Here is a 14,847-nt window from a genome sequence, read left to right as displayed (position 1 = left end):
GGCCAGACATTCTCCTTCATGTCTCCTAATTACAGCTTCGTCCAGGCCCTGAAGCAGCTTTTTATGAATGGTGTGGGTTTTTTTTTATTTCAGATGCAACAGGACTTAAATCTTCAAAAAGTTCAGCTTTTGTCTCATTAGTCCACAGAATATTTTCCCAAAAGTGTTGGGCATTATCAACATAGGTTTTTTAAATTTTTTTTAAAGCAAATGTGAGATGAGCCTTTAACAAGCGGTGACTTTCTTCTCCTAAAGCTTATTTTACAATGGATCCACAAAAATGCACCCTAAATAAATCCAGTGTTTGCAATGAATTCGAACATTAGAAGAATTGTGAGCTCCTCTGTTTCATCGATGCTTTGTTCTGAGATAAATATTATTACTTTATATGTTATTGGCTTGGACAACTTATTGGTTTATCAAAACAAGGTCATACCGAAGCACACCAGCAGCGGCGCTGCGAGCCGCACAGCAGACGTACAACGAGAACGTCCGGAGGTCAAAGGTAACGTTCGTATTTGAAAACATGGATTCCAAAAGAGGAGATGAAGGTAGGAACTTTTTGCCTTTGTCTATCTGTAAGCCGGACACTATGTTAATTTTAAACATGAATGACCACTTACAATAAACTCTGTCCTGAGTTCTTAGTGAAATTAATTTAGTAACACAACATGTGAAGAAATGGACAACGTTGCTCTTTTTGTTAGCTTATTTGTTAGCTTAACTAATGTTTTCTATAATGTGAGATCTGTTTCCCATAGCATAATTTGAAACGCCGAGTTGTTGTCAACGTTCACACATTTATTTACCCCCATTTTATCCCTTTTGATCTTATCCTTATTACCCTTTAAAAGGGGAAAAACGAACAGCTACTGCTAGTTGTAAATCTTTTTGTGTAAGCTGGAATGAGGACAGCATACGTATTTTCATATTGTATTGCATTTGAAGTGGATTAAACACACTTATCGGAAGCCTACATATAAATCCCGGAATGAATTCCATGCCAATATGGAAATTGGTTGTTGTGTCGGTATCAGTATTTCTTGTACATGATTATTTGCTTGCTAGCTTTCACAGCCCCATAGTCCGTAGTTTATGTAGTTATGTCCCAATTTACATAAAATAATTGTACCTTAACCAGTCTTTAATAATGGGACAGATTTTAAGGGATATTGGCATATGAACTGACATTGTTTACATGTCTTACATCATGATAAATGAAAAGGGAAAGGATGGGGTTATTGATTGAAATACTGTACATTACTGGAACATTCAGAGTAGACATAGGAGGATACCTCTGTTCATCCGTGTGTACGCTGCTAGTGTGGAGTATTAAACAAAGCATAAACAATAGAGTTAGAGATGCTCTCTCAACATATATGTCTTTCATAGCCATATAATGGTTGATGCACTATATGGATAAAACCACTGGGTTACCTGGACATTACACCTACAGGAACAGTGGCTCAGGAGTTAGTTGTGGAGTCTACTAATTGGGAGGTCTGTGTAACCCCAGTATTTTTCCTGGTCTGCCTAATCTCACTGAAACACGTGATGTTGAAGCTGTTCTTTGCTCTACAGAGGAAAACAGAAACCCTCCCAAATTGAATTACTTTTCATTTTTAAGCATTCTGAAGCGATCTGAAAAGGAAATTGTCACTATGGAGTCTAACACTGTAAACAAGGCACTGACCTCTTTTACAGCAACAGGCAAGACGAGTGACGATGGAGACATTGCATCTGTCATGGGATTCTCTGGGTTTGGTATGTGTAGTCCAGCACACTTGTCAGAAAATATAAACGTAAAAAAAGTATTCTCTGATAAAGTGACAATTTGAGTTGTTGCAGTCATACATCGAGTTTTATTTTTATCTTCCAGGTAAGAAAGCACGCACATTTGATCTTGATGCCATTTTTGAGCAGACCCGGCGAACAGCCATCGAGAGGAGTCAGCGTGTGATAGGTAAGTGTTTCATCACTGGCAATGTGATAACCCTGCTTAGGAGTCATGATGAGTTTAATTGCATTTGGAATCATTGCGTCCTTAGAGGAGCGGCAGAAGGAGATAGAAATGGAGGAGGAGGGGGAGAGCTCCAAGTCAGTCAAACCGTCAGTCCAGAGTCAGAGAGGAAAAGCTGCTTCTTCCAGGTAGGGAGGCATTTATGAGGTTTTATCCTTAACTGACTGTTACATCTGTTCTGGCTTCCAATTTGTCTACTTAAGTGTACAATATGTTTTGCTTTGTCTGACAAAGCTCATTTATTTATTTTTTATCATTTTTAGAGTCCAGAAGAGCGACAGCAGCAGTGACAGTGGCTCAGATTCTGATTCAGACTCAGAGCTTATCGGGCCACCGGTGCCTCCTCAGCATGCAGCTCAGCAGGGCGATGATGATGATGATGAGCACGTAGGGCCACCTCTTCCACCAGGTTACACAGGCAGCACGGCTCACAGTGATGATGACGATGATGAAGAAGGAGAGGCACAAGATGACGACGATGATGTATGTCTGAATTATACAATCTCTTAGTAGGCTGTGAATTACAGCATACTACATATATCTGATTACACTTAGTCTGTCTAAAGTGTTGACTTTCTTCTTGCTCATTAAGAAAACAAGATTTTCTCAGTAAATGTTGGGCCATGGTGGTATGTTAGTAGTCTATAAGTGTTATACAGCGCTTTGCAGATCCATGTTGTAGCTGTGTACTGTGAGTTACCCTTCTTTGTGCATGCGCTCTGCATTATTTAGCTTGCCATGAATTATCCAAGAGTTAAAAACTATGAAGATGTTGATTTTTTTTAAGCTGCTCTTCCTCTTTGGTGTGAACTCTGCTCTTGTTTCTCTTCCTGTACAAGATAACTTTTCAGCCAATCAGCTCTCTCCTTATACGTGGCACAATTGCCACTAGGCTATGAGCTGCTGAATTTTTGGATTTCCGCGTTGGTTACATTCCCTTAACCTCGTCTCTGTGTCGCTAAAAGAACTATTTTATTATCATTGCAGGGTAATAAAAGTAAATAAAAATAAACAATGAATAGCTATTTGAACGGTGAAATAGCATGCACAGTTACAGGACCCAGATACTGAAGAATGGAATGGACTGGCTTTTTCCACAGTGCTTTTACATTGATACTGACCACTCAAAGCTCTTTTCACTATGAGCCAATTTATAGTGTGATTTTCCTACTGTGACAGATCACAATCTCGACATATAAAACCAACATTGTGTTCTGTGTTTGAGGTTTTAAAAAAAAAATCCAACCACAAGATGGCAGCAGGAGAAAAGATTAACATTGTTAGTTTTGCACTGTACACGATAAAAGGTGAACTTTTTGCCTATTTTCTTAGTTGTGCTTTTTTCATTTGTTTTCTTTACATTACCAAAAGGACAATGACACCTAAAATATCTGAATTTTTAATTAGAAGGATTTTTAGAATGTGTGTATTGCTTTTTACAGGAAAGTACTATCTACACAATATGTCAGATTCCAACCATTCACAAATATGACTTCTGTCGTTAAATGTCTTAGACTCACAACCTGTTAATGTAAAAATATCATACATATTGCTGCACTTTGATCAATTGACATAATATAGACTTGTGTTGTTTTGCCTTTTCCTCACGTTCATGTCAACTTTCTGTCCCAGAATCCAGTGAAAAAAATTCCAGACACTCATGAGATCACGCTGCAGCATGGCACTAAAACGGTAAGGCTTTCGCCTCTAACACCCAGCCAGTAATTAGAGCTGGTGACAACTCTATTCTCAGTTGACATTGAATAAAATTCTATTTTTATCACAAGCTTGTAAACAGTACAACTTTTGCTTATATTACGCACACACACACAAACATCTGGTTTCGGAGGCCTCTCATTGGATTTTCAGTTAACATTTATCTCACTGATTTTAGCCAAAAGAGCAGCTGTGAGGCTGTTACTTTTCTGCTTTTGTTTAGTCTGGTATCCAGATCTAGCACTTTTTCAGTTTTTAAACAGTTTAGTTCTAAATTATTGAAGAATAAACTTAAAATATTTGGGTTGTATTTATTTCTGTGCCTTTTAACAAAGCCAACATGACTGTATTGTTAAAGATTTCTAGTGTTATAACTAGTAATCAGCAGCGGCTTGCTTTCTGAGTTGTACAGGCTCATAAGTTGTCTCTTGGTTTTCAAACTGCTTCCTCAGGTGTCGGCTCTTGGCTTGGACCCCTCTGGAGCCCGCCTGGTGTCTGGTGGATATGATTATGATGTTCGATTCTGGGATTTTGCTGGGATGGACCAGGCTCTGCAGGCCTTCAGATCTCTGCAGCCTTGCGAGTGGTACTGAGAACAGCAACACACCTCCTTGACACGTGTTCAATAATTAATTTCATGTAAACATCCACTACACTGACTGCATTTCCATGTGCCAGAGTGTATACACTTTCACAAACACACACACACACACATCACCAAACCTCATGCTAACTCTGCGACATCCTCTGTTTTCATGCAAAATGAGCCTTTTGAGAACAGATGGTTAAGATATGTGTCTGTTTGTGTGTTTGCATGTGTGTTTACTCCGTGTTTAACTAAAGCCATCATCAAAGATCAAATTCTTTTTTGCTTTTGGGAAGCAGTGGGCTGAGCTGGAGCAGGTTTCCCCTTATTAACGCTACATTTAATTTGATTACAGTGTGATCTAGGAGTCTGTTTGGTTTACTAACAAGCCGGGCTTCATATAGAAAGTTGTTGAAGCTTCCTCGGCCTGGGAACTGGATGAATCTGAGGGCTCATGTTTCATTTGCTCTGACAGAAAGCAGCTGATCTCACATTCAAACAGATTTCCACCTGGTCTTGCCCTTGCTCGACCAATCAGAAGCGGTTATCTAAAACGGAGTGGGTTATTTTTAGTGAATACTGTAGTATGTTTACATTTTTCCAGTGCTGATTGCTACCTCTCGCTTCGCTTTGCTCTAACTGTTTGTAGGGTTTGCCCTTTGATAATGCTCCAAGCAGAACTGAGAGGTTCCAGACTAATAAGCATTTGCACATTAACCTCGCAATGTCAGCACCCTGCCCCTATTTTTAAAACATCAGTTTTTATCAGTGGATAATTTTCTCTGTGAAAGCTTTGTTTTTTTATGCTTTAAAAACACTTTATTAGAAATATTCTGCTGTTGTTATAGTTGGGTGTCTTTGTTTATTGTTGTAGGCCAGTCATACAAATAATCAGGTACATCAGATGTTGAGATGTTTTGGTCGTATAGTTGCAATTATCTGGTGTTTATTTGTGCCTGAAAAAGTGAAGAATTAAAAGCTTATATAACAATGTTTTAGTGAAGCAGTCTTTGTTGTGCTGTTTTTGTGTCTCCTCAGCCATCAGATCAAGGCCCTGCAGTACAGCATCACCGGTGATGTCATGTTGGTGGTTTCGGGCAATGCACAGGCCAAGGTGTTGGACCGTGATGGCTTCAGTGTCATGGAGTGTGTGAAAGGAGACCAGTACATTGTGGATATGGCTAACACAAAGGTATGCCAAACTGCTGACTGTCAGTTTCTACAATAAAATCTAACGAAACAATAACAATGCGCTCTAAGAGGATCAGACGAGTGGCAATGAAGCCAAGAACACACAAGTTTACTAGAAATGTCAGTAATAATCGCTCACTGCAGTCAAACGCCACACGTTATGCCAAAAAGTAACTCCATTGTTACAGTTTCCACATCTGCTTTAATCTGAGTCATGAAAAATTTGTTCTTCAGAAAATATAAATAAAAAGAAAGTGCTCTGTAAATGACATAAAACAGGTGCTCATCAGTACGGCGAAACAACTCAACAAGTGCAAGTCTAACCAAGAGATTTCCTGAGGCACTCTCTTGGTTAGAATTATAAAAATATTTAATAGACATGATAAAATTATAAAATAGTTGGAGCAAGCGACCTACATGTATCCACTAAAAAGTCTTCATCACTCCCCGATAATGAAGAAAAACAACTCCCTGTCTGTTGTTTTATCGCATTTTGTAAGCATGCAGAATCACTGTGTCAGTCTGGTTATTATTATAGATGTTTACGATACATTTTGCTATCATTTCACTGCCCCCTTGATTTTCTCTTTGAAGCCAGATTGTAATACTGCAGATGTGACTGATCATCTAACAGCCCATATTTTCTACTCCAACTTCCAACTTTTGTGATGCCGAAGTATTCTGAGATTTCAGCATTTATCTCGGAGAGTAAAATCACACCTAATCATAGTAAAATCTTATTAAAAAAATATGGTACAAGTTGTAATACTCTAGAATGTTGCAGGTATTCGTGTTTTCATTTCTATAGCAACTGCGGTCTACCCAGGATTCGCTGCTAATTCCAAACATGCAGCGGACGATCTGTTCTTCTGCGCTGTGGGTTGACCCTGCCAGTGCATAATGGTAGCAATGTGTAGTTGGTTTTGTTTTTGTATGTGGGGATAACGATGTGTGTGCTGTGTGAGAAGCCAGCGGCACTCAGGAAGAGAGGAACACATGCTTTCGGGACTGTCGCGGTTCATTTCTTGCATATACCTGAATCTACAAAGAAGGATCCTAATTGAGTGTCCATGTTTGGATTTTATTGTGTTTAAGAAAGGCCATATTGGTAGTCAATGAGCATCTGTGCCTGCTGCACTGCATTTAGACATGGTTTATACCACCCATATGAATTACTTGAAGTGAAGGCCCATTGATCGCAAATAGTGTTTTCCTTGATGTCCTACATTCTTGTCCTGCACGGTCACATCTGGTGCTGATGGGGGAGTTTGGTTCAGTGAAAATGCGTTTTGGACGGGTGACGGTGTCCCAGTCAATTAGCTGTGTCTTATGTGATAATTAAGTCCTTGCTTTTATTCTGTCTCTGTTGACAAAAACTAATTTCCTTCCTAACTAACCCCACTGTGTGCAGAGATTTGTCACACGCAGGCCTGCACTGTATGTACATGCAGTATGATCACATGGTATTGCTTCTGTCTCCCTGAATATGTATTGCTGTCAGTGATACTTCTCTGAATAAATACTATAGACAAGACAAATTTCCATCAGCAGGTGAAAATAATTTTCGTACTAGTTCCAATTTTTGCACAAACTATTCTTCTTATTCTTTCAGTATTCCCAAATGTAAACGCTAACACAGACACTTTTCTGGCCTAAGGAAATTGTGATAATAAAAAACTGGGCTTGCCCATCCGTTCTTGTCTGTTTGTCATTATAATTCTTTGCGCTTACTTTTGTTATCGATATCTGCTGTTTTTTAGTCTTTCGCAAGTTGTTGTTGTGAACCTGAGAAGCATAATGCAGTTACTGGAGAAGAGTAATTTTCCATTGCTTTCTGATGATTACACCAGAATTAGGAAAAAATGTTTCATTAAATTAAAAGAATTGCATTTTTCTTTTCTAATTTAAGGAGAAACCTTAAAGTCCTAAGAGATGCGTTCATTTACTTGGCAACTGGATTGTGCGTAATTATTCAGCTCCCTGAGTCGATACTTTGACTGGCCCTTTTGCTGCAATTACAGCTGCCAGTCTTTTAGGGTATGTCTCTACCAGCTTTGCACATAGAGACTGAAATCCTTGCCCATTCTTCTTTGCAAAACAGCTCCAGCTCAGTCAGATTAGATGGACAGCGTTTGTGAACAGCAGTTTTCAGATCTTGCCACAGAAATTCGATTGGATTTAGATCTGGACTTTGACTGGCCCGTTGAAAACATGGATATGTTTTGTTTTAAACCATTCCATTGTTGCCCTGGCTTTATGTTTAGGGTCGTTGTCCTGCTGGAAGGTGAACCTCCGCCCCAGTCTCAAGTCTTTTGCAGATTCCAAGAGGTTTTCTTCCAAGATTGCCCTGTATTTGGCTCCATCCATCTTCCCATCAACTCTGACCAGCTTCCCTGTCCCTGCTGAAGAGAAGCACCCCCAGAGCATGATGCTGCCACCACCATATTTGACAGTGGGGATGGTGTGTTCAGAGCAGCTGTTTGTACTGACATTAGATTACACACGTGCACTCTATTTAGTCATTAGCACTCGTCAGGCAATGTCTATGGGCAACTGACTGCACTCAGACCAAAGGGGGCTGAATAATTACACACACCCCACTTTGCAGTTATTTATTTGTAAAAAATGTTTGGAATCATGTATGATTTTCGTTCCACTTCTCACGTGTACACCGCTTTGTATTGGTCTTTCACGTGGAATTCCAATAAAATTGATTCCTGTTTGTGGCTGTAATGTGACAAAATGTGGGAAAGTTCAAGGGGGCCGAATACTTCTGCAAGCCACTGTAGATGAGTTTGAGATTATTGTCCTAACTCTCAATGCCAGTGGTAAGTTCTTCTCCAGTTACCTGCTTGAAAATATTACCTTACCCATACTTGAGTAACCACAGACCCTACGCCTTGCAGGTGAGAGCTTCTTGCATGACACTAAGGTATCCCATTAAACCCTGTGAAAAAGCAGATTTTTTTTCCTTTACATGAAAAGTTGTCTTTTACTTCTGGGATGACATTTGCGCTAATTTAAAAAAAAAAAAAAAAGACATTGTTTTCAGTGATGCATTATGCTTTGAACACTTGGAGAAGGATGAATCTGATTTTTTTAAAGGAAGCTAGTGCCTTTTTCACACTCATGCAAAGCTGTTTTGAAGGTTGCTGTTTTTGCACAGAGGAGGGAATTAGTGAGGGGCTTCACGGACCATTTGTACTTTCCTGATCATATAGCGAGTGCATATTTTACCATGAAATTTAACAGCTTAGCAATTTGTAGTTCTTTTTAGTCATAAAACAGCAGGTCATATGCAATTATTCTTAATCAGTTATTAATATGGTGTGTTGTTAAAGTATTTGACAGTGAACAGACAGGCCCTCTTCCTGATCCACACATACCAATGCCATTTGGTCAGCTTCTGCTCATGCAAGGCTCTGCTTCTTGAGCATCCTGTCAAATAGCAGTATGTCTTGTCTGAAGCCCCTTCGCAGCACACTGAAGTGTTCCACTCTGACCTGGCAGCCAGAGAGGCCTCTCTCTGGGTTATACTGCTTTGAAGTTATTTGTTATGAGTAATTCTCCACATGACTCTCCAGCAGAGGAAATGTGTAGAAGTTACAAAGAGCAAAGAGCTCACTGTTCCAGGGCCTCTGAGTTCACTAGCACAGTTGTAAAGTGAGACTTATGTCGAGGAAATCCGAACGTTAATGTAAAGTCAATGTATTACAGTGTAACCTAATTAAGGATATGGATAAAGGACTCACATTTGTAATGCACAGTGCTGGAAAATTCACCATCGGATTAATTATCTGGTGACCTTTTGTGTTGCAAGTTTTGCCAAAATGGAAAAACAACAGCTGTCTTTACTCTTTATTTGTACGCACGATTACGAAATATGTCTTAATCTCCTTTCAAGTTTCTAACAGCACATGCTAGCTACTATTTCTGTGGCTTGCCCTTGAATATAAAGTGTTTAAAAACTGCTGTGAAGAAAAGGAAACTCAATATCTGCTGTGCACTGGATCCAAAATAAATAAAGCCACTGGAAGCCAGCCACAGGATATTGGGTCATTTTAGTGCTTGTTAAAAGTGTGCATTTGTTTATTTTCACTTTATGCTCTTTTTTTTCTCAGGGCCACACAGCTATGCTTAATTGTGGGTGCTGGCATCCCAAGATTAAAGAAGAGTTCATGACCTGCTCCAATGATGGGTAAGTTTTAACCAAGCATTGTAAGCTTTGAGTTAAAGGCAGAAGCCTCCACGCCCCCGTTGTCTTTCTCGTGCTGTTACATTGCACATGTTGTGCATCCAGTTGTTAAGCTTCACAGTGAGCCGTCTTGATTTTCAGGGAGGAGAAAACAGAAATGGCTTTTAGATGGGCCTAATCTCTTTGTGACTCACCAAGCATGTGTATTTTGTATAGTGAGTTTTGATCTTGGCTGATTTTATCTCTTTAAATGAAAACAAGCCTCTGGTCTTTCTAAACAATAACTGGTTACTTTCCTGTACACTTCATTTACAGGCATAACAAGGAGTCTCTGTTTTACAAACCAGCGTGTGCCATTTATAGTAATAATCATTGAGAAAGTCCCCCAGGACATTGAAGAGTATGCAGTCAGTGAGAAATACCCTTTCTCATCTTCAGAGCACTGCTGATAGCACAGTGACACCCATCATACATAGGCCACACCTCTTTGATACAAAATTAATGTCCAGCATTATATTTAGTAATTCTTACTGTCGGATTTTCAAAGTAATGCTCTCACCGAACAGACTTTTCTTCGCTCTCATCCCCTCCGTCACCAGCAGGGAGTCCTCTAATCCAGACTATGCCTCTGAAGATTGTAGCATGGCCTCATAGCTGTGTGTTTGCACATGGCATATTTATACTGGATGTTGTCCAAATGGAGCCCTTTATTTGTATGCAGTGATTTAGACCAGATCAACCGCTGTCATACACAGATATTTATATTGTTTGCTTCAGACCGCAGAGTTTTAACAGTCAGCGACATCCTTAAATCAGCACTAAACCTGTAGAAGCTGTAATTCTTTGTCCTGTGTATAGGTGTGCGGGAACATTTGTAAGGCAAAGAGTATGACTAAGCTACAGCACATTGATGAGTCTAAGAGAGTGTGACAGACAGCAGTAGAGACACCTAGGGCTATCATCATTAAGGAGAAACAAGGGCCCGACTTTGCGGGCAGCCCGCAGCCCAGTGTTTACCAGTGTTACTGCTCCCCCAGATGTGGAGGTTGGTTTAATTAGCTCTCATTGAGGCTCTGGAAATCCTCCCCTGGCACGTTAGCATTGGGTGTTTCTCCTGGCCAGCTAACAGGAGAGCAGCAGAGAGGAGCGCACAGGGAGCCATTCATAGGCAGAGGGGCTGCATGCGGGAGAGGTTCACAGCAGCAGACCCAGTCGGTGTGGCAAGCTGAGTCTCAGAGATGTGGCAAAGACAGAAAAGGGGGGGGGGGGTGGCTATGTTGATTTACAGGTGGAGGAGGTTGTTCCTGGTTACATTTTCCCACCTTATTGTGTTGGTAATGTGCTTTGCAACTTGGTGCAGAATTTCACTTTATTGGTGGACACACTGTCCCTGAACCTACAATGTTTTCAATCAAAAATTCCTTTTTGTTGCTTTGGAGCAAACTGCATGTTACTACAAGTCCTAAACAGATAACTTTAAGCACACAAGGTTTGCAGAAGAATGCTTAAAATTGCGATATGTGTGATAAGTTGCTTAAACTACAGTTGCCACAATAAGGTAAATATTAATAATATATATTTGTGGGGTTTTTTGCTTGACTCAGGCTATAATAATTTGGAAGGCTGTCCCTTCATATTAGTTCCTTTCGTTTGCTCACTTTTAATTTATGTGGGTTTACTCAGTGATTTACAACATCACAGATGGTTTGTCGAGGATCTAACTGTCTATGGATCTTTCTACATTAATGAGACTGTTCTGTTGCCATGAAGGTGTGAAACACACAGTACCATCACTGAAACCTTATAGACAACTATGCTTTTCATCATGGATTATTAATGCTTCAGTTATTAAGGACAGTCTTCCTCCTTTTCTTTGTCTCACCATCCACTCCATTCACTTTAGTGAATAAGTATGGATTCTGCACAGGGGCCAGGCGGTAGTCAGTGGACGTCTTGAGAATGGGCCAGCAGTTGGCCAGTAGTATGAGAGGCTGTCAGCTGCTGTCTGTCTGCTTCAATATTAGACCAACATCCAGGCTTTTCCAGGTCTTTCTGCCTAGTTAGAGGCTCTTTGTTGTGTTTACTTGAATAGGTTATTAAGCATGATCACTGGACCGCCCAGCTTCTTAATTAAAGATCCCCCAGTAGTGTGGAATCTCATTCATTAAGGGCTACCTCCCAGCGCCTTGAATGATTTCATTAACCCATACTTTTTTTTCCCCTCCTGGGAGGAAGTGGATGAGAGGGAAGTACTGATAATATAGCAGCAGGGTGTTCTCAGAAACTGTGGCTTGAATAGGGCTTCAGTAGAACTGTGCGAACCGAGTCAGTCAGTGAAAAGTGTTGCGCTGTGTGTGTCAACATTTCACATTCTTCTGTCATTCTGTTTGAGAGCGTGCAGTTGTAAAATGAAACAGTGTTTTCCAACAGTATTCATGTTTGATCCTAAGGAACAAACCGCACAAGTATGAAGCAACTTTAACTGCGTCTGAGTCTTTGGTGAATGTTTGAAAGCCACAGATTTTATTTCCAAGAAAGTGAAAGCAATACTTGCTGGGTTAACTCTCAGTGGAAGTATTTCTTTGGCAGGGCTGATCTTGAAGTAGTAAAAAAGTTAAAATATAGCTCTGACTTGGTGTATATTAGGAGCTTTTTTAAAAACTTCTAATGCACCAAATCTTTAACACTTAACTAACCACATGGCATAAAACAGTTTACCAAGTATAACACTGGAAAGATTTGTGTTGTTGTTTTGAAGGATAGGACATTGGTGATTCTTGGCTTTACGTACGTAGTTTTATAGTGCCTAGGAGAAGGTTAAAAATCCATGTTATGTTCCTTTTTTTGCGACTGAAATTTCAGCCAGTGGAGCACAGAGGACAGGACAAATGGCGACGTTCTAATTGGGCCCACATGTTACTTCTGTCGAGTCTTGAAGCACACTTGAGCATGTGTACACACAAATACACACAATTTGAGGAATGTTTCCAGGAGGTTTGAATGCCAGGGATTCCCTTCGCGCTGGCCTGCTGTCAGGGCTGCAGCTGGACTTGGATGTGTAGCTGTATACAAGGAGACCCAGAGGACAACATGGCAGGGCCTTTTACTGCTGACAAATTGTTTGTCTTTGTCATGTGCTCAAACTAAACATTTGATTTGAAATGTGTCATACTAGAGAGCATCGACAAACACAAAGTCACATAAAGCAGATTTGTGATTTAACGCATGGATAAATTGTGGTAGTAATTCATCTTGTTTTGCGAGAATGGTACTTTTGTGTAAGGCCGTACTTCTGTCTCTCCCTCTCTCTGCTTTTGTCTGCTGTGAGCGCTAATTGATCATCTCTAGCACTCGGATCTTGACGAATTAGCAAGTCAGTTGCTTATCAGTGCCCTTGGTAATAGTTTACTTTCAATTTTAAAGGAAAGGAGAGTTAAATGGATGACATATGAGGAATGACTCCTCAAAGTGTGGGTGAGCATGTTGGGGCAATTCACTGAACTGGATGGGTTCATCCACAGTCCAGCACATCTCCAACTCTTTCCCACCTTTTTTTTTTTTTGCCTGTCCCGTTTGGATCTTTAGCCTTCAGAATTGTTGTCTGAAGGCCAAGAAAGATGCCAAGTGGATTTACTTTACCAAGTGGATCATCATGGCCTTTCTATATTGGTCCATTTGATTGACCTTTATTATAATTATGTATTTATTTTATTTTCGCTTTTTAAAGACGGGACAGACATGACTGGGGGATAGGACAGGGAGAAAGAATGAAAGAAAGAGAGGGAGGGAAAGAAAAATAGAGGGGAGAAGAGATGGTGAGAAAGGGGGGAAGGAAAAAAAGAAAAACAAACAAAACACCTGGATCACCTGTATGGAGATAAAAAAAAAAAACCAGAAGAGAAAACACTAGCTAACAATAGATACTTTTTTAGTTTCACCTGTTGAGAATGAAAAAAGTAAACAAGCAGAAGAAAACGAGAGCAATACAATAAACAACATCATGATGATATATGGGAATATAACAGTAAATACTAAATATTAAACATTATTGTGCAGCACGTAAGATCGACAGCACACAGTGTGCTTTGTGGTAGGAGCCAAAAAGGGTGTCGTTTGTGTGTGTGAGCACCCGTGTGTACACCTGTGAGCATGAACGCGCTTGTTTTTAAAAGGTTCCTTCATGTAATGATCTGCTAGCTAACTCTTTCCCACCTTACATTGCAAGTGTTCCATATTCTGCCCACGAATGCACATACCATAGCTTTAAGGAGTGCATTAATCCTTTTTGTTCAATTTATAGCCATGGCTGAATTTTTGACTGACAGTAGCCTCTAGTTTTTTACTGTGAGAGCTGTGAAATACAGTGTTTGTTTCTTTTGTCAGCGAACTGGGTCGCAACTTATCACACCTTTGCTTGATTAAATCTGAAAACCTGCCTTGACTCAAGCTCAAGAGATATTTTTCTAGGCATTTTGCCTTTTGTAGTGTATGGTCTCACCCGCCTTGCTACTGAGCAGAAACAATGTTGTGAAAATGTTGTGAAGTTTTGTGAATGAGTCTGTCACTGTACCCACAGCCCATCTGTGCCACAATGGCCACAATCTTCCTCCTTTTGATTCATTGCTTGGGTACAATTGTGTGCATGCCTCCTAAATCCCTCTGTTATCTTCTTTAGCTGTGATGGAAGATTGAGCATCTTCCCTCCTAATCCTCCTTTCTCATAACAGAGCCCCAGTTAGTCAGTCAACCAGGAAACAGGCAATTCAGTCTATCACTGGAATTCGACCAATAAACAACCTTAAACAAGACGAACGCTCTTCTTTTCCGTCTCTCTTCTTCATCCCGTAATCTGGAAAGGTGATCCTAGCAGCCGTCACCCCCACTGGGCCTATAACCTGATGTACAGATAAAACCCGAGGCCTAGGGAGCTGTCACTCCTCAGTTGATGTGTCAACGACTGTGCTACCTTGTAAAGTGCACATGCATGACTGAGGTTGAATGGGTCTCATTTTATTGCATTCACCCCTCTGCCTGTGAAGCGTTTGTGCAAGAAAAGGGGGCTGCTGATTGAAAGGAAAACAGGCCTTTGAGAAATGGGAAATGACAATGTTATTACCTGCTAATGTTTTTTGTTCATGC

The 14,847-nt window shown here is 40.3% G+C and overlaps 1 protein-coding gene across 2 annotated transcripts in view; it reads left to right on the top strand.

Moving 5' to 3' along the window:
- Window positions 1-446: 446 nt before the first annotated feature.
- wdr70 (WD repeat domain 70) overlaps window positions 447-14,847 on the top strand; it is a 42,441-nt gene continuing 28,040 nt past the window's right edge. The window contains exons 1-9 of one of the 2 annotated variants that reach the window (XM_026173847.1): window positions 447-551; window positions 1,705-1,764; window positions 1,880-1,963; window positions 2,049-2,148; window positions 2,284-2,503; window positions 3,653-3,712; window positions 4,189-4,322; window positions 5,361-5,514; window positions 9,635-9,711. In XM_026173847.1, coding sequence (XP_026029632.1) covers window positions 527-551; window positions 1,705-1,764; window positions 1,880-1,963; window positions 2,049-2,148; window positions 2,284-2,503; window positions 3,653-3,712; window positions 4,189-4,322; window positions 5,361-5,514; window positions 9,635-9,711 — 914 coding nt within the window. In that variant the 5' untranslated portion in view covers window positions 447-526. Of the gene's footprint in view, window positions 552-1,646; window positions 1,765-1,879; window positions 1,964-2,048; window positions 2,149-2,283; window positions 2,504-3,652; window positions 3,713-4,188; window positions 4,323-5,360; window positions 5,515-9,634; window positions 9,712-14,847 lie in introns of those variants that run through there. The other variant, XM_026173848.1, reaches the window with a different exon arrangement.

This window comes from Astatotilapia calliptera, chromosome 7 (assembly GCF_900246225.1).
Source record: "Astatotilapia calliptera chromosome 7, fAstCal1.2, whole genome shotgun sequence".
NCBI classification, from domain to species: Eukaryota; Metazoa; Chordata; class Actinopteri; order Cichliformes; family Cichlidae; genus Astatotilapia; species Astatotilapia calliptera.
The sequence above is the reverse complement of the archived record's forward strand: the minus strand, read 5'-3'. Positions and strand labels throughout refer to the sequence as shown.